Source organism: Trichosurus vulpecula, chromosome 3, assembly GCF_011100635.1.
Source record: "Trichosurus vulpecula isolate mTriVul1 chromosome 3, mTriVul1.pri, whole genome shotgun sequence".
NCBI classification, from domain to species: Eukaryota; Metazoa; Chordata; class Mammalia; order Diprotodontia; family Phalangeridae; genus Trichosurus; species Trichosurus vulpecula.
The window spans coordinates 257,348,270-257,368,099 of NC_050575.1; the positions used below are offsets into that span (position 1 = coordinate 257,348,270).

Genomic DNA, 19,830 nt, shown 5'->3' on the forward strand with positions numbered 1-19,830 from the left:
CCTAGCAGCAACAGAGATAGTGGATAGAGGATTGGGACAGAAGGGCAGCAGTGGTGTTGATCTGACAGCAGTGACTAGACCAGGAGGTAAGACTTGTATTGATCAATATTTCCTGATCCCAAAATCCAGGCAACAGATGGAGTATTCTCTCACCATTTCACTTTCTTCTCCCCCTTCTTTCAGATGAAGCATTAAAACCCAAGATTTTCTATTTTTAAACTACTTCCACCTGTACCTTAATTCTCTACCCCAGCCCCTTCTATATCCCTCACCCACACCCACACCCACACCCATCCCCACTTCAGTCAATAGTATTTTGTAGGCCCAAATCCCTCCTTAACAACATCTGCAAATAAGTAAAATGAAAGGGATGGGGAAAGGCAGCTTTAAGGAGATTTTATATTTCACAGAGTATATAAGTTAGAATCATCCTGTTCAGGTTTAGTTAAAAGACTAGCTGGGAGGGCAGACAAGCTATTTATGTAAAAAAAATTAAAACTCTTGAAATTCTTCAAGAACAGAGAGATGATGCCACTTGAATCCCAGATCATTTATTAATTGCCTGGGGGCTATAACCCTGATGTGTGGCTCAGGGTGCTGGCCCCTCAGGTGGCCTGGAAAGAGAGGCAGACTGGGTGTTCCTCCATTTATCAAATGGGAGGGAGAGAGAGAAACTGACAGAGAGAGAGAGGCAGAGAGACAGAGAGAGAGACAGACAGACACAGAAAAACAGAGACAGAGAGAGACAGAAACAAAGAGAGAGACAGAGACAGAGACTGCCCTTACTTTTGATTTCTCTCTCCATCTGAACCTAAACCTTGCTAGTTTTTCCCACCATAGTGACATCTTGTGGTTACAATAAAATCATAGAATTTTTTTTTAGCTAAAAGGAAGCTTAGAGTTGATCTAATCCAACATAGTTCACATCTATGTAAATTGCAGGTCAAGGTTTTCCAAGCATTTTCCTCACAACAATCCATGAAAATGCCAGAGCCTAGAGAAGCTAAGTGAATTGACTAAAAGTAACACAGCTTTTCAGCTACAAAGACAGAAACAGAACCAATTCTTTGAGAAAAGTACATTTCGATAACACTTTTATGATTTGCAGAATGCTTTCGTCACAAAAACCCTGTCAGGTTGCTATTAACCCTATTTTTAATATGAAAATATTGAGGTTAAGCAGGTGAAGTGACATGCAGGGTGACCGCTCAGAACTGTTGGTGCTGGGATTCAAACCAGTTTTTCTCTTGATTAAGGCCTACCTTAATTTGGGATTAGCCCGAAGAAAACCAAGTGAGACCCCTTTGGAGAGTAAGAATGGTTTGCTGAAGAATTAATGACATTCACTTTTGGATATAAAAATAATACCACATCATCATCTAATATTGCATTACTAGGCGTTCACATGAGGAATACCATGTTTTTACTCATTTGATGCATTTTTCTGCTCTTTTGGAAATATTATAAAAGATCAAGACAATAATTCAGAGGAATTTGGTCCTGGATGTGAAGCTAAAAACCAGCAGATTATGATGGATCCTAGCTAAGGGTTCTGTTGATGACCTTGGCTACAAAGAGGATGTTGAAAGATCTGTCCAAGATCGAAAAACACATGGTACAGTAGAAGGAGAGACAGACTGAGTCAGGACACCTGGTTTGGGGCCCATCTCTTCTATCTGGCTAGCTATTATGACCTTGGACAAGTCATTTTACTGCTGAACACCTCAATCTCATTTGTTTAAAAAAAAAGAATGATAATACTTGCACTCTTTATCAGACACAGTTTTGTAAGAAAAGCATTTTGTAAGCCTTTTATACTTCATCAATATCTCTCTCGTTGCTCTCCATTAGCAGCTCTGTTACCATATCCAGCATCTCTAATACTGGCTCCTTTACAAAGGAGTTCACACATTCCCTTTAGGGGATGTGGATGTACATGCCTCTCTTTAGGTTCAGAAGCTCTCATCTCCTTTCCTCAAGGAATGTATATTCCTTCTTATATCTGGAAACAGCAGTGGGCGACAACTGTGAATGAAGTACAAGGGTCTTTGGGGAATAAAACTATTTGCCTACAATCAAAAGTAGCAGCTAGGACAACCCCTCTCCTACAAGATGATTAATTGATTTAGGAATATACGCACACATACACAAACACATACACACATACATACTCACATACCAGTCTTGTGAATTATATATATAAATGTATAAATAAATGTATATGTGTATATATGTATAAATGTGTGTATATTCATGTGTGCATATTCTACCTTGAAAATATATTTAGCCTCTCAGTAATTAGTGTAATTTGTAAATGACCTAATTTTCCCTTACAAAATTTCACCTCTCTTCAGTTCATACAGTATAAATAGTCTGTGTTCTAGTTATGGATTTTAAAAAGCAACTCTATCTGTAATTGTTTGTCTTTGGTACTACTGATTACAGGTATGTCTAACATGAAAGGTTAAAGAAGCTCATACAGGACCCTTGATTTCTTTGAAAAGTAAGAATCAAAGAGGCTATTTATTAAATTCTTAGCTTCATTGGTCTTTTGTTTCGTATTCTGGCATCTACCTGTCACATTGGATAGAACACCTCACTTGGAATCATTAAGACCCTAGTTCAGGGGCAGCTAGGTAGCACAGTGAGTAGACCTTGAGTTCAAATCCAGCCTAAGGCACTTGATGCACTTACTAGCTGTGTGACCTTTGGCAAGTCACTTAACCCCAATTGCCCTGCCTTCCCCCCTCAAAAAACAAGACCCAAGTTCAAATCTAGCTTCAGTTATTTACTAGCTATTTGACCTTGGGCAAGTTACTTAACCTCTGTCTTCCTCAGTTTCCTCATCTGTAAGATGGAGATAATAATATCATCTACTTCACAGGGTTGTTGTGAAGACAAAATAAGGTATTTGTAAAGTACTTTGTAAATCTTAAAGATCTTTATAAGTGCTAACTATTCTTCAAAAAAGATTTGTGTTGATCTGATGCTAAGTGAAGAGAACAGAACCAGGAGAACACAACTACAGACACATTGTATCTATGATGACTAACTTTGATGGACTCGGCTCTTCTCAGCAATGCAAGGTTCCAAGACAACTCCAAAAGAATCATGATGGAAGGCGCTATCCACATGCAGAGAAAGAATTACAGAATCTGAATGCAGACTGAAGCAAACTATTTATGCTCTTTCTCTTTTTTTGTTTTGTTTTATTTCTTCTTTCTCATGGTTCATTGGTTATTCTTCTTCTTTACAACTTGACTATTGTGAAAATAAGTTTAATGTGAAGGTATATGTAGAACCTATATCAGACTGCATGCTGTCTTGGGCGGAGGGGGCAGGATAGGGAAGGAGAGAAAATTTGAAACTCAGAAACTTGTGGAACTGAGTGTTGTAAACTAAAAATAAATAAATATTTTTAAAAGATTTGTGTTTACTTGTTCCCTCAATTTATAATTAGATAACTATTTTGGCTAGCTACTACTTATATCTTCTCAGTTTTATTTTTGTTAATTCAGTTTTGTCTCTCTGTCTTGTGCTACTTTCTGTAATGGCAAACACAGTGAAGAAAATAACTAAGCAGTCTGTGTTCCTCCTTTGAAATACCTAAACTTATAGGAAACCTAGATTTCCTCCTGTTCTCATCTTTTATGTAGTACTCTTGAGGATAGTTGATTTCAACAGATACCTTTCAGCTTCTAAAGTGCCAGAACTTTTGTTCTTAATGTGCTGGGTATTTTATCTGACTCATTTGCCATGACTTCTAGTAGACTGCTGAGCGATGATTCTTGACTGGACATTGTTCACTTTTGGAGAGGATGGCTATGAAAATGCTGCTGCCTGTTGAGTGAAACTGTGTGTCTCACAAAAGTCACTACTTCCCATTTTTTTCTTTGCTTGGAGTTGGGTTTAAAATGTCTTTCTAGTGAACTACCCTTTTATGATGGGTCAGTACTAGCAAAAAAAAGCATCTTTCATCTTTTGTATTTGTAGAGAGGCTACAAATAAAGATATAGAAAAGACTCATTTGAAAGTCTGCTCCATCTCTCCCTCAGGTTGCATTTCACCCTTATTAAAAATATTGAATAGAAATAGTGCCAAGAAAATAGCAGAAGTTTCTATAGGAGAAGCAAGGTTTTAAACATATTTCCTTAGGCCTATGGTGTGCCTTTGGCCCTTGCCTCTCTCAGAAGAGTACTATTAATTAAAAACTTGATAATATGGCTTGCAATCCTTAGAGGAAGGATTCTATGGACATATAAGGTAGTATTGCTGTTATCATTACTTTTTCATATAAATCTATGTCCACTGACAAGACTATATGTATATAAATAAGAACATAAAAGAAAAATATTAGAAATGAACACTTAAGGTCAAATGGAAAAGAGACTGAATAACTACGAATATCTGCAAAATTCTTTTTGCTCATTATTGTGGCACCCTCCCAAAGATGCAGATATTTAATAGTAATACAAATTCATCCTTGTTTTATGACTTTATTGTCTTTTTCTACTGTATCTATGATGTGGATTTGTTGCTATTTATTTTGACTACCACAAACATATTACTTCAACACCTCAGCATAGCATAGAGGTGACCTTGGCCTATCAAAGGCAAGATCAAGAAACAAAAGAGGCCAAGGACTTTAGGATAGAATAGGAAGGGCCATGCCACGGAGCCTGATGAAAGCTGCCCTGCATGGTTCCAAGAGACTATATAGGGCTAGCGGGGTTTGCTTCTGGCCATGCACGACTTAGTGCTCTCATATAACCACAGTACACAGTCTCTGTCAGTTTCTACCTTCCTGGAAAGTTTTCAGGTATACTCCCAACAGCCAATTCTATGTGCAATCCAAAGACTAGACAAGCTAAGTATCAAAAGGGTCATCACCAATAGGCTGGCCACTAGGTGGTTAATTCTTTGACCATGGCAACCCATGAAAAGCAAAACAAACAAAAATATAATGGCCCTTAGACCTGTTCAACACTACTCACATCAGTAGTGGTGGAAGCAGAATTGTGGAAAAGATAATATGGAGTATTAAGAATTACAGTGTATCGGTCGTTAACAAACATTAACTTAGTGGTTGATCAAAACGGAATTTTCAATGATTGTTGAGTTGATATACAGTGGATATGGGGAGCACACAACATAGATGCAGATAAATAAATACAAAATATACACAAAGTAATTTTGAGCTAAAGGAAATGCTAATAATTGGGGGATAAGACAAGAAATCAAGAAAAACCTTATGTAGGAAGTTAAATTTTAGCTTGAGTGGAGATAGGAATCCAGAGACCTAAGTAAAAGAGAGGGTGCATTCCAAACATGGGTGACAGCCTAAGCAAAGAAACTTGAGCAGGAGAGTGAAATTTTCAGATGCGTATTTTAAAATATTTATTTGCCATCTGTGTGGATTAGAAATTAGCTAGGGAAGAGAGAGGACACCACTCAAGGGAAAACAATTAGAGGGCCTTGTGGTAGTCCCAGAGAGAAATGACAAGGGCCTCAATGAGGGTAGTAATAGTGTGGTAAGTCTCCAGGATTGTAGCTTAGGAATGAGACTAACTTCAGTTATGTAGATCTGAGATTTTTCTGCTTAGCAACAATAATTTAGAACATGTGAGTTAATGAGGTCACTGAAAAAGAGCTTAGTAGAAGAAGGGAAGAGAAGCCAGGACAGAGCCTTGGGGTAGACCCAGGGCTAGAGAGAGTGATGGATGAAGACACACCAAAAGAAATTGAGGAGAGGTCAGACAGGAGAAACAAGAAAGTGCCATGAAGTACCAATTGTGGTCAGTATAAAGAAGACTCATCTTCCTGAGTCCAAATTTGGCTTCAGACACTCATTGTGGCACCCTGGCCAAGTCACTTAATCCTGTTTATTTCAGTTCTTCATCTGTACAATGAGCTGGAGAAGGAAATGACGAACCACTCCTGTATTTTTGCCAAGAAAACCTCAAAATGGGGTCAAGAAAAGTCAGACATGACTGAAATGACTCAGTAACAATGTGCTAAAAGCTTCAGAGAGGTAGAGAAGAATGAGGATTGAGAAAATGTCATTAGACTTGACAATTAAAATATTAGTAAGGATATACAGAAAGCTGAGTCAAAAAGAATTAGCAACACTGGGCAACCAGGAAGAGAAAATAGGACTGAATTGTTAGAGAAAGGAGATATAAGGAAGGGTCATTAGCCCTAGCAGCATCTCTGATCAAACTCAGGCTGATACTACCAGTAGTAATCACCTTCTAAAAGACTGATCAAAGTTCCAAGGAAAGATTTACTTTTTCTACAACTTCCCCTTCTAATGCTTGTCTATTAACAGATACGATAATATACTGTTTTCTTCTTCACTAAAGTTTCCTGTAATTTGCATTTTGCCTCAACCACGTAGAGGCCAGAGGTTAGCTAAAGATAGAAATGGAAATTAAGGCAGAGAGCCAAATATCTGCCTAAATTGTTAGAAACTTTCCTAATGGAGCTCAGAGAAATTATCATTGTACTAATGTATAATTTAATATAAACTTGTAAAGTTTAAAAGAAGGCAACTATGTGGACCTAAGGAGACATTATATTGCTCCTAGACTTGAAACAAAGTGATTTTTATAATAGGGTGTGATGTGTGTGTGCATACTTAATAAAGCAAAAAGCACTATATTAATATAAAATATTATTATTATACTGAAAAAAATGTAAGATTCAGAGTAAAAGACCAGAGTTTGAGTATCATTTCTGCTGCTAATTGGCCGAATAATTTGGGGCATTGACTTTTTCTTCAGCTTGAGTAAGTCTTTGTAACCTTTCTAGGCCTTAATTTCTGGAAATATAAAATGAAAAATGTGGACTAGATAATCTTTATGGCTTTTTCCTAGCTTTAAAATTATATATTCATATGAAATCTACATGCATCTGTCCCAATATCATATTATTTGTTTGGGGTTTTCAAATGTCCAGGATTAGCCTTTTTAATACTTGTGATTGATGGTTTGCTAAGCTGGAAGGTATTTTTTAAGTAGTTTATCACTTATATCAAGTACTTTTGATGCATAACTAAAAGGAAAGCCTTTACATTTGAAATTACAAACTAGATGGGGTAAATATCTTTTACAAATTTTATGTACAGTAAGAGTTTTTAATATAACATTTAATATCATTGACTTTTTATATATTTTGCTTTTCATATGAAATTAATTCCATACTCACAGAGGTGCCTTTGAAATTATATGATGCAAATTTTTGTGATTGCCAATATTCTGTATTTTAAATGTTTAATAGAATTTCCCCCTTGTATAAGGGGCATTTTACTTGTTATTTATAAATACATAACTAAATACAAACTAAAATTGACCCAGATTGATGACTAGTTATAGCCTTCCAGCAAAATGTATGTTTCTCAAAATAGAAAGATAGGGAAGAAAAAAGGGGGAAAAGAAATTTATATAACTTTATATATATTTAAAAGGAATGGCAAGTTGTACACAATAGATTTGCAGCTCCATGTGAAATCATCTTTTTTCCTCCCTATTCTGTTATGTTACAGAAGTGCTTGTTTTATTTCTTAAGTTCAGAATTAAATAAAATTAAAAAATAAAGGACCCACAAGTACAAAAATATTTATAGCAGCTCTTTTGTGTTGACAAAGAATTGGAAATTGAGGGGATGCCCATCAATTGAGGAATGGCTGAACAAGTTGTTGTATGTGAATGTAATGGAATACTATTGTGCTATAAGAAATGACAAGCAGGTGGATTCAGAAAACCTCGAAAAACTTACATTAACTGATGCAAAATGAATTGAGCAGAACCAGCAGAACATTATATTGTGCACAGTAAGAGCAACAATGTGAGATGATCAACTACAAATGGCTTAGCTCTTCTCAGCAATATGATGATGCAAGAGTTTCAGAGGACTCATGATGGAAATGCTATCCACATTGAGAGAAACAATTGATGGAGTCTCAACGTAGACTGAAATAGACTATCTTCACTTTATTTTTTCTTGGATTTTTTCTTTTAGTCTATTTCTTCTTTCACAATATGACTATAGTGTAAATATGCTTTACATGATTGCACATATATAATCTATATCAAATTGCCTTCTGTTTTAGAGAGAGGGGAGAAGATGGAGACAGGGAGAGGGAAAATTTGGAACTCAAATTTTTTTAAAATGAATGTTAAAAATTATCTTTAGATGTGATTAGAAAAACTAAATTACCATTTTAAAAAAGGAACACCCCACACTTCATAAATGCTAGCTGATAAAAATTTGCTTACATTTAAAAACAGTTCATCTTCTTGAATTGCTAAATAAAGCTAATCTCATATTTGAGATGCTCTTCTTCCAAGTCCTACCAATTTCCCCTTACCTCCTTCTAAAGCTTTCATTTAAGTAGAATGCAAAGAAAAAAATGCTAAAACTGGAGCAGACAGAAGGAAATCAGGAAAGATAGTTAAGGTCTTTGGGTAATCTTCATCACCTTTGAATGAGGCTTTATTCAATTGCTACCTTCTCGATTTGCAAATGACCCACTGCTAGCCCGCCGGGTATTATTCATTCACTAAGAAGTGGGCTTCCAATGAACCTGCTAATTAACTCAATAAGGAAGTTTGTAACGGTTTGAAACAACAATTTCATTCAACAAAGTGAATGTCCGCAGGCACAAAAATTACAACTTTTTTGACCATGGCTTCATGAGAATTAGCTACCAACTCAAGAAATGTCATATTGTTTGTTAGCTATATCTATGTGTGGACCAAGTAAAGGGGAAAGCTGAATAAAAACAATTACATAGATAACTAAATCATTGCAGACAGGAAATCTTAATCTTGAATTAAATACACACAAGTCCTTTTCTTTACTATTTCTGACTTGAGGCAGAAAATCTTCTACTCTTCCTTTCGTAACTGCTCCAGAGGGAAAAAGAATTCCAGTCCAAAGACTGCTATCAAATTCATATACTTGTTTTCTGATTCAATTCAGAAAGCATTATTTACTTACCCTTAACACCCTAATCTAGAATATAAGATTTAAAGTTGGTAGGGGTCTTGAAAGTAAATCCTGTTTCTTGTTGCTAGTGGGCTTCGTGGAGTAAGAGCTGTCCTCGTATCCCGGAAGACCGGTGTACAAAGCCTGCCTCTAACACCTACTGGCTGTTTCCAGCGGGTGTGCCACTTAATCTCCAGAAATTGATGCTCCATAAGTACTTGAATTAAATTAATTACTTGGCGGGAGGAGGGGCAGGCTTGTTAGAGAATACCTGTGTACCTTTGAAAATATCGGGGTCGGGAGAGAGGAGAAAGGGCGATCTCATGTTGCTGGTAACAGAGGCACAGAGTTTTGTTTTATTTTGTTTTGTTTTTTCCCCCGGGCTTAAGCACTATTTACCTCAAGTAAGGAACAAAGTGGAGTTTAAAACTGGTAGTAGAATTTTAAATGCATGGTTGTTTCGCTCTGTAACCTGGCTCTGTCTCTACTCCATTCTTCCAGTAAAATCTCTTAAGACCAGGCCGGCTGGGGTGGTAAAAGCATAGACCTTTACTTTAGCCCTGGAAGGGCGGTCAGGGATCCCCTAGTGACCTAATTTTATAGTTGAAGAAACTAAAGTTCAGAAGGGTTCATAGACTTGCCCTAAGTCACAGAGTAAACAGGAGAGGCAGAATTTGCACCCAGGTCCCTAGTCCAGATCCAGCCCTGCTTAGATCAGGCTTCGTCTCGCCCCTCCCAGTCTTTGAGTAGCCTTGGGTAAATACCCTCCGTTCTCTGTGCCTCAGTCTCTCCCTTCTGAAGGGGCTGCACCAACAATCCGTGGAGCCCTATTTTTCGCCCGATTCTTCCCATCAGGAAATTAGATACAAGAAGACTATTAGCTACAGAGAGGGAAGCAACCTCCTTTGGCCTGAAACCTTAAGGAGTTAGACATGCAACTTTGCTGCAACGGGGAGTGGCGGCCTGCAATGAACAAGGCTAGACGCAAGCTGCGTCTTGACTAAAAGACCCTAGATAAGCCGAACCCTGGGCTCCAGCACTCGATCGTTTAGGTAAACCTAAAAGTAAAGTGCTTAGGGATCAGCCCTTAGGGACGGCGGATTCGTCTAACCTGAAGACAACCAATGCAGAGCTTGGGAGTAGAGGCGGAGCCGGATAGAGCGGGAGGTTTGAATTAGGGAAGCCTAGAATCAAGCCCAAACTTCTTGCTCTGGCCCAGCTTGTCTAGTTAGACAGGTTTCAGGACCGGAAGCGACGGCAAATCCACTCCGGGTTTTGCTTCCAGCAATGCGAGAGGAGGGGTGGCGCCCGGTGGGGATAGTGGCCGAAATAGCTTTTGTGCCTTAAGAGGGACTGCAGGCATGTAACTTCCGTTCTTCCTTAAGCCCACCATCATAATAACAGTCTGCCCTTATGGGCTGCTATGTGGAAAGAGTTTTGTAAGCCTTAAAGTGCAATGCAAACGAGAGCTGGGAGTGGAACAAATAAGCGTTCCAGGGCTTTAAAAAAAATTAGAAAATGACAGGCGAAGATACGGATTAGAGAAAGTGCTCTTCCGGTCTCATGACCTAGGGGTGGGGGTGGTCCTTAAGCTTCTTACTAAGAGCTGGCAACAAAGGGCTCTCTGGCTCCGCCCCCAGACTGCTCCACGCTTCACGGGTTCCTGCCCAGGTCGCCACGAAAAAGCGGAAAAAGTGGATTTATTTTTGCCGCTGAAAATCAGGAAGGGTTTTAAGCGTTTCTCTCGGCGCACGCGCAGTGTTCTCGGTCTGGAGGGGCCTCGGGCCAAGGAGTAGGAAGCTGCGTTATGGCTGCCTCGGGCCCTGCTGGTTCCCCGCGACCCGGGGGCGAGCCCATCCTGAAAGGTAGAGAAACCTCGGGCTAGACCTTCTCTCCTCTCCCCTCTTCTCATCCGGTTCTGTCCCACCCAGTCTTTCCTGGGTGGCCCCACAGCGGTCAGGTCGCCGGCTTCAGTTGGGGGGGGGGGGTGGAGGGTGGGTGTAAAGAGATCGGGGGGAGGACAGGAATAGAGGAGGGGGTTTTAGGGGGAGCTTTAGCGAGGAGGGTTAAGGGTCTCGTGAAAGGAACATGAACACAGAAGGGATTGTCCCTAATGACGCAAGTTGTAACCATATCCCAGACACTAAACCACGCCGGGCCTCAGTTTCCTCTTGTGTAAAATGAGTGGATTGGACTAGATGACTCTTGGAGTCTCTTCCAGACTCATATCTGTAGTCCTGGGGTGAGGGGACAGATCAGCAGAGAGCAGCGATTTAGAAACTAGAGTAGGCTGATATTAACCCCATCAATTTCTTTGCCCCCCCCCCCACCCCGCTCCTCCGTTCTATTCCAAAAGCTATCCTAAGTACAATGAAAAGAACGCTGGAGGGTTTGCAGTTACAGGACTTGGGTTCCAATTCAGACTTTTCGCAGAGAAGTCCCTAAACCTCTCCCTATCTCTGTTTGTCCTCTTTAAAAGAGGAAATTGGCATAAATAGACCTTATAGCACTAAATCTGTGATAATGAGCATTTGTTAAGCCCCTCCTGTGTACCACGTTTAAATAATAGGCCAGATACTTGGGGACACAGTTGAAAACAAAACAGTGCCATGAAAGTTTACATTTTATTGGGGGAGATACATATTCCTACAAGTAGATACAACTTGTACAAATTGATTTTCCAGCATGAAAGCATTGATAAGTGGGAGTAAGGAACAACCTCCTATAGGAGCTGGCACCTGAGCTGGAAATGACTAGGGTCCCAAGGGAAGTTTCTAAACATAGGGATGTGGGTATGTAAAGGCAAGGATCCAAAGCTGGAATGTTCTCTAAGGAGAGCAGCAGGGTACAGTAGGTCATTTTGGTTGGAAATATAGAGTGAGGGGGTGTAATGTGAAGTCAGTTTAGAAAGATAGGTTGGAAGCAGATTATGAAGGGCTTTGAATGCCACATAGAAGAGTTGGTTTGTTTTTTTTTCTGTAGACAATAGATAGTCATTGAAGTTTCTGGAGGGGGTGGTGGTGACAACATCAGAGTCGTGCTTTTGGAATATCAATTTGGTAGCTGTGTAGAAGATGATAGATTGGAGAAGGGAGAAAGTGGATGAAGGGAGACCAGTTAAGGAGACATTTTCAGGCTGTTGGCTGTGTACATGGAGGGGATAACACTAAAGCAAGAGGTGTGGAGCTAAAATCAACACTGTTTTTGCAGCTAATTGAATATAGGAGGACAAGAAAAAGTTGAAAATTATTCTGAAGTTTCAAATTTGGCTACCTGAGTAGGATGGGTGATACTCCTCAGTTCTCTCAGCCTCTTAATCCTAAAACCTCTCAGTCATAGAATATAAAAAGCAGATACAGAGCTGGAAAGTACCTTAGAGGAAATAGACTCCAACACCCTCAAACTACAGATCAGGAAACTGAGTCTTAGAATGGTTAAGTTACTTACTTGAGATTATACAAGTAGCAAGAAGGGATCTTCCAGCTCTAAATCTGTAATTCCAGGACTGGGAAGGAGAAGTGAAGTTGGGACTGAGTAGACGAGTAGGAGCTGAGGAACTAGGCAACTAAAGGGGTTGGATGAATTGAGGCTGAAGGATCAAGAAAGCTGAGGCTCCCAGACCTGATGGCAATAAGGGAATTACTAAATGAGAGAACTAATTGGTTGAAGGTTTTGAGGAGCCAAAGCTGCTAGTGGTTATCAGAGGTTGCCAAGAGCTTTCTCTTCTCATCTCCCTCCAACATCTTGCCAACAACCTCTTTGTTTACTCCAGTCTCAAATGGAGACGTGGTCCCTCTCCTTGCCAAGGACAACACCCCTGCATGGACTCTTGACCCCATCCCCTGCTGCCTCTTCCAGCTGATTGTCCACACTATCATTGCCACACTTGCTTTAATTTTCAAACTCTCAGTGACTATTGGCTTCTTCTCTAACTACCAACAAACATGAGTGTGTCTGCCCTAACCTTAAATAAAAACATCTCTTGTCTGTTTATATATGTGTGTGTGCGTATGTTTTTATATATATATATATACACACAGACACATACACACATGTACATTTACATATTGTCTCCCCATTAGAATGTAGTCATTCAGGGCAATAACTGGATGATCTCAGACTAAACTTATCTAAAATAGAACTCATTATCCTTTCCACAAAGCCCAAACCTTTCCCAATTTCTGTATTTCTGGTGAGGGTCCCATTATCCTTGTAGTCATCCACGTTTACAATCTTAAACTCATCCTTGATTTTTCAGTCTCACTCATATCCCAAAATACAACAAAGTTTGCCAGATCTTGTTATGTGTACCTTCATAAAATCCCCTTCTCTTCACTTACATAGCCTCTGCTCTAGTTCAGGCCCTCATTACCTCTCATTTAGACTGTTACCCTAGTCTTCTGATCCCTGTGCCTCATGTCTCTTTTTCCCACCCTAGTAAATCTTTCAGTCCTCTGTTAAAGTTATTTTCTAAAAGCATACATCAGGCCACATCACACACACAGGCCACCCTGCCCCCAACCCCCGCACCACCAAAAATAAAGCCTTTTGTTGAGCATTTAAAACAGTTCACAACCTGCCCCCATCCTTTCTGAGCTTTCTTGTGCTCCCTCCACCCCATCCAGCTACAATGGCCTACTTACTGTGGCTCAAGCACAACACTCCATTTCTGGTTTCTGTGCCTTGGTATTGGCTCTTTCCTATGCTTGGGATGCTCTCTTTCCTCACCTCTGCCTCTTAGAATTCGCTGGCTTCTTTCAAGACTCAGTTCATGTGATTACCTTCCATCTACTCTCTGTATCTTATGAGTACTTTACTGCCTCCCCTATTATAATGTCAACTCCTTGAGGTCAATAACTTTTTGCCTTTCTTTACATAGAGCCTTTCCCCACAGAGTAAACACATTAAGTATTGATTAGTATATCAATCAACACTTAATTAATCTGGTACCTTTTCCCCTGCCCCTTTTCCATCATTCCCAGGCAAAGCCACCCTAGGTGGATGGATAGTATCATGAGATTAGGAGCTGAAAGGTATTAACATCTGGTTCAACTGAATCCCAGGCAGGGGAAAAGGAAGGAAGGAAGGGAGGGACCGAAGCCCAAAGTGCCACAGTAACTAGCAATATACAGCAATTGTTTCCATTATGTGAGCCCTCTCCCTTCCTACTTTTAGTCCCAAACACCTATCTTTTCAAAGGTTCTGTTTCATTGGTCCTACCCCATTTAACACCCCCCCTTACCTCACTTGATGATGCTTTAGAAATTTAGGGCTTAAACCATTTTATATATTTTTTGTATTGCTTTAAGCTTTAAAAAGCTTTCCTCACAACAACTTTGTGGTTAGTCCAGCTCTATGATTCTATGAACATAACTTTTCCTGTTTTACAGTTGAGTAAACTAAAGCAAGAGATTGCCCACTTTTTCATAGTTTGTGGATTCTAGTAAGTTTCAGAAAATAATTATTGATCCAGATCTTCTGTTTTCTAGGTGTGGTACTCTTTTCATTATGTTGTAGCAACTGTGGCCTAGTGGAAGGTACACAGAATTTGGAGTCAGGGGACCTGGATTCCAGTTGTTGCTTGGCCACTTAACAGTGTGATGCAGATTTGCTTTGAGGACTTCATAAAAGAGTCTTTCGAATATTCATCTATATTTGTAGGATTCAATGGAGCTTTGAAAATGAAAATACAAAAGAGAATCTATTAATCTCAATTTAAGAGACAGCTAGGTGGCAAAGTGGATAGAGCCTGAAGGCAGGAAGATCTGAATTTAAATAGGGTCTCAGACACTTTCTAGCTATGTGACCCTGGGCAAATCACTTAATTTCTTTTTGCCTAAATCTACTGGAGAAGAAATAGCAAACCACTCTTTGCCAAGAAAACGCCATGGAAAATAATGGTGTGCTGTGGCCCGTGAGGTCATGAAGAGTCAGACAGGACTGAACAATAAATACTAACTTACCCTAGGTTCTCTTGATTCTTGTGAGGCTTCTTGGTAGTGGGATAGTCCACTAATGAGACTAGTCACTGTGACAGTAGGACCCTGATGTAGTTAGGCATAACAGAGACAGTACAGTATGAGAGCACTTCTGGGGTGGTACCACAAAGTAGGAAAACAAAGGGAAGTATAAAGATCATCAGGATGCCTAAGAGAAACTACCTGCTTACCTTTTTCTTTACAGTTATTTTTAGGGTTTAGTGTGGTTTAGTGGATAAAATGTTAGACTTGGGAGTCAGAAGACCTGTGCCTGGCATATAATAGGGACTCACTAAAAGTTATTGATCAGAATTGTAGTAAGACCTCAGTAAGATTCACCTACTCCACTACTTAGAGCTTATGTAACACCCTTACCTGAGGGTGCTCTGCCCAAAGGCAATGTAAACTTTAATCTCTGAAACTTTTTTTTTTCTTTTTTGTTTTTCCCTTAAAGACCAGCCTTAACCCCAAATCACTTTGGCTTTCATTGATTGGCCAACAATAGGTTCCCCCCACCCTTCTTAAATCCAGTTCACTTGCATGTCATGGCATCACCTCTCTGATGTCATGTCCTCTTTGAGAACAGTAATCTCTTTGAGCTTTAGTATTCTCATCTGTAAAATGGGATTAATAATGATTATCTTATAGAGTAATTACAAGAATCAAAATGTATGTAAAGTCCCTTGTGAAACTTAAAAGCACTATGTGTATCAAACAGTTTTTTTATAGGCTTATATCTTTCTGGAGGTGGGTTCAAAACAAGGGTTGAGTTTTGTTTCCATTTAAACTTTTCTGTAAAAATTAAAAAATATTAGGATGTGCAGATGATTGCGTAGAAGAAAAGCTTTCTAAAATCCTACTTTCCTTTCTGGTACATGTGCATGGCCTATTCATATTTGGGTCAATTAATCTAATGAATACTAAAATTAGGCTTTTTAAGCAATGCCAATTTCTTACTTAAAATCTTTTGTTATAATTCTTGTTGAGCAGCAAAAGAACGATTGCATGCCGTGTTTTCTCTCTTCTTTAGTGAATGTATTAGCAAGCAGTAAAGCACCAAAAAGATAAGCCCTGAGGAAAGAGAAAAGGAGCTAAATACTCCAAAAGTTAGATAATCAACCTCTGAATAATTGAATTTCTTCATTAAGTGTGTCTTGGCTAGTATTGTTCACTTTTTTTTTCCAGTCACTTCCAACTCTTTGTGACCCCATTTGTATCACATTCCTTGGCAAAGATACTGGAGTGATTTGTCATTTGGATCATATCTTTTGACCAAAGAAACTGGAGTGGTTTGCCATTTCCTCCTCCAGCTCATTTTACAGATGAGGAAACTGAGGCAACAGGGTTCAGTAACTTGCCCAGGGTCACACAGCTACTAAGTGTCTGAGGCCACATTTAAACTAAGGAAGATTCTAACTCTAGACTCAACATTCTATCCACTGTACCACCTAGCTGCCCGGTAGTACTATGTAAGATCATTTGGAAAATAGTTTGGCTATTATGCTAATCAATATTTTAGTCAATTAATGTGACATTACTTCAGCTTTACTGGCAGTGGTTTACCATTGACATACCAGGTGAACACATTTATAAAGCAAAGTAACTTCCTGGTCAGAAAATGGACTCCCTGACAGAATTTGAAATCCCTGGGGAAAGGGTATTTGTGCAAGTATTGTGTAGTTCATGTTACTGTATTTCTTTTTCAGATGTTGTTGCATATGTTGAAGTATGGTCATCCAGTGGAGTGGAAAATTATTCAAAAACGTTTGTGAATCAACTCCTGGGTATGGGAGCAAAAGTAAGTACAATTAATTACTTCTCTCAATGAACATCTGACTCTTCTTTGATCTCTAATGAAAGATACTTTTTTTTTCTGCTTTGGAAATTACTAGTGACCGTAGGACACAGAAAAGATCAGATGGTAGGGTGACTAAGTATTGCATAGCTTCTGGATCATAGATTGAGAGCTGGCACAGAATTTCCACATCTTTGAATTCTTCCCCCCATTATAAAATGTTAAAGTCCAACTTTCTGAGCAGCTTGCTCAGAAGCATCCCAATATAAGTAGCAGAGCTGAGATTAGGATGTCAAGGCATTCTACTGTTAAACTAGGTATTTTATTATAACAACTCCAAAGGAATCATCTTGATTCTTTAATTTCTGTGGAATTTTACTGTAGCAAGTACTTTAATAGATCTGTTATTTCAGTTAGTCAGTCAATTGTTAAATATTTATTAACTTCCTAGAATGTACCGAGTACTGTGCTTGGATAAAGGATATAAGAATACAAAGATAAAAAAGACAACATTTTCAGCCCTGTAGGACCTTCTATTTTCAGAAGAGTGGAGGGGGAAATGACATGCACATATGTACAAAACACATAACAAATATCATGGGAGAGGAGAGGGACACACTATCATCCACAAGACCATGAAAGACCTTGTGCAGAAGATGAGGCAGGCATGGTTTCCAGGACTTGGGAACCTTTAGCCTGGAGGCTACATGTGGCCTCCTAGGTCCTTTGGTGTGGCCTTTTGACTTAGTCCAAGTTTTACAGAACAAATCCTTTTATTAAGGGGATTTGTTCTGTGAAGTTTGGATTCAGTCACAGGGCCACACTCGAGGGCCTAGATGGTCACATGTGGCCTTGAGGCCACAGGTTTCCCACCCCTGGTTTAGACTTATACAGTAGTATAATTATTTTGCCTGCTGTGTGGCAGGTGGTTTGGAGTGGGGAAACACCTTGAGGCTTCAAGATCAATAGAAGGCTGTTTATTGTTAGAGTCTAGTCAAGAAGTTACAATAGTTGGAACTAGATTTGTGCCTGTGTGAATGGAGATAGGGCTGTATGTGAAAGATGTGATTGGCCATGTGGGCTAAGTGAAAGTGAGGAGTTAAGAATAGCACCAAGGTTGTGAACTCAAGCGATTGGGAAGATGGTAGGACCCTTCACAGTTAAAATAAGTTTAGTGGAACAGTTCACAATTCATCCTTTTCATCTTCTGATACTGTGCATTAAGAAATGATGAACTGGGGCAGCTAAGTGGCAGTGAGCAGAGCACCGGCCCTGGAGTCAAGAGGATCTGAGTTCAAATCTAGCCTCAGACACTTGACATATTTACTAGCTGTGTGACCTTGGGCAAGTCACTTAACCCCAATTGCCCTGCCTTCCCCCCTCAAAAAAACCAAAAACAAACACACAAAAAGAAATGACGAACTTAAAAACATGCACAGAAATATGGAAAGACATTTATATGAATTGATAGTGTGAACAGAATCAAGAAAATAGTATGTACAATGATTATGACAACACAAGTGGAAAGAACAAACAAACCTGAATTTAATGCAGAGTGCTTAAAATGACCAGGCATATACAGTAGGTAGAAATGGAAAAAAATTCACCATCCTCAAATTCTTTGCTGTGATCACAGACCACAAAATTCAAAGTTGGAAGGGACCACAGTGCACCTCTAGTCAATCCATACAGAAAAGAATCTCTGCTATAATATAACCTCCAAGTGGTCAGACTTATGGTAGGGGACTTAAGGGTCTGGAACATTTTACATACTGTCAGACTTGGTAGATATATTGTTTAGTTTGAATTAACTGCTTTTTTCCCCTCTTTTTTTTGTTTTTTTTTTTATAAGCTATGACTTGCTGGGGAGGAGAGGGCTAAAGATTACATTCCAAAATTTAAGTTCAGTTAAAAACTAAAGATATCAATTAAAATTTAAAATGGAAACAAATTCAACCGATAACAGTACTTTGTTAATGATTCCTGACCTCATTCTCTTCTGTCTTTTTAATGGACCTTTTATAATTAGGTCATATATCCAATTTAAGTTAGTGTGGCATATGGTATAATGTGTTACTAGTTTTACCAAACTGCTTTTAAGATTTGTATTCTTGGGTTTATCAAATGCTGGTCTCCTTTTTTTGATTGTTTATCTGGTTATGTGTTTATGGTTATTGTGTTATCTGGTATGTTAAATGATCTATTTTTCGCCGATCTGTCTTTCTTAAATTGTGTGATTTTACTACTACTACTACTACTTTTTTGTGTGATTTTAAAAAAATGAGAGGGATCTTTTTTGTTTGTTTGTTTGATAAATTAGTATCTTTAACTAGTAACTAGTAACAATTTACACATTCTCTTTCATTTCGATTCCACAGGTTTCAAAAACTTTTAACAGAAATGTAACTCATGTTATATTTAAGGAAGGATATCAGAGCACTTGGGACAAAGCACAGAAGCATGGTGTAAAGCTTGTTTCAGTCCTGTGGGTTGAAAGGTGAGTGGTGCTTAAAACAGGATCTCAGAAATAGACTTTTTTTTTTCTTTTCAAAGAATAATGTATATTAAGTCTCTTTATAGAACACCTTTGCTACAAAACTGTCTACTGTTTTGCAAAAAAATATTTCATTCTGATGACCTGGTATAATATTTTCAGATAGTTTTTTCTTAGTTTTAGAGAAAGTTAATTTTGTACTTTAAAGCAGGTATAAAAACATGCTACTTGTTCACACACATTCCAGAACCAAATAGATCAGAATAGTATTTTATAAAACTTTCCCAGTCCTATGGGCAGAGTTTGTGTTTTGGCCTTTGAATTTCTCTTCCTAACAAGAGACAAGCTGGCTTTACCTCTCATGTAGGCCTGCCTTAGTAGGAATAACTTATGGAGTGCCAGGACCTTGTTTTATTCTGTGTATCTCACTCAGTACCTAATACAGGTTGTTGAATGAAGAAGTAGACAAAGGGTAAGTGTTAGAAAGACAATAATGGGCTAACTGTACCTCTTATGTTATCCACTACTGAATTCCCCTAAGGGTCATGGAGCATATCCGTAACTCCCTTATCCTA

General features: G+C 38.9%; 1 protein-coding gene across 1 annotated transcript in view; it reads left to right on the forward strand.

The window, feature by feature from the left end:
- Nucleotides 1–10,793: 10,793 nt before the first annotated feature.
- The window catches only part of MCPH1 (microcephalin 1), a 341,986-nt gene continuing 332,949 nt past the window's right edge, over nt 10,794–19,830 (forward strand). Inside the window, exons 1-3 of the mRNA XM_036748364.1 lie at nt 10,794–10,853; nt 16,673–16,764; nt 19,140–19,258. Coding sequence (XP_036604259.1) covers nt 10,796–10,853; nt 16,673–16,764; nt 19,140–19,258 — 269 coding nt within the window. The 5' untranslated portion in view covers nt 10,794–10,795. The remainder of the gene's footprint in view (nt 10,854–16,672; nt 16,765–19,139; nt 19,259–19,830) is intronic.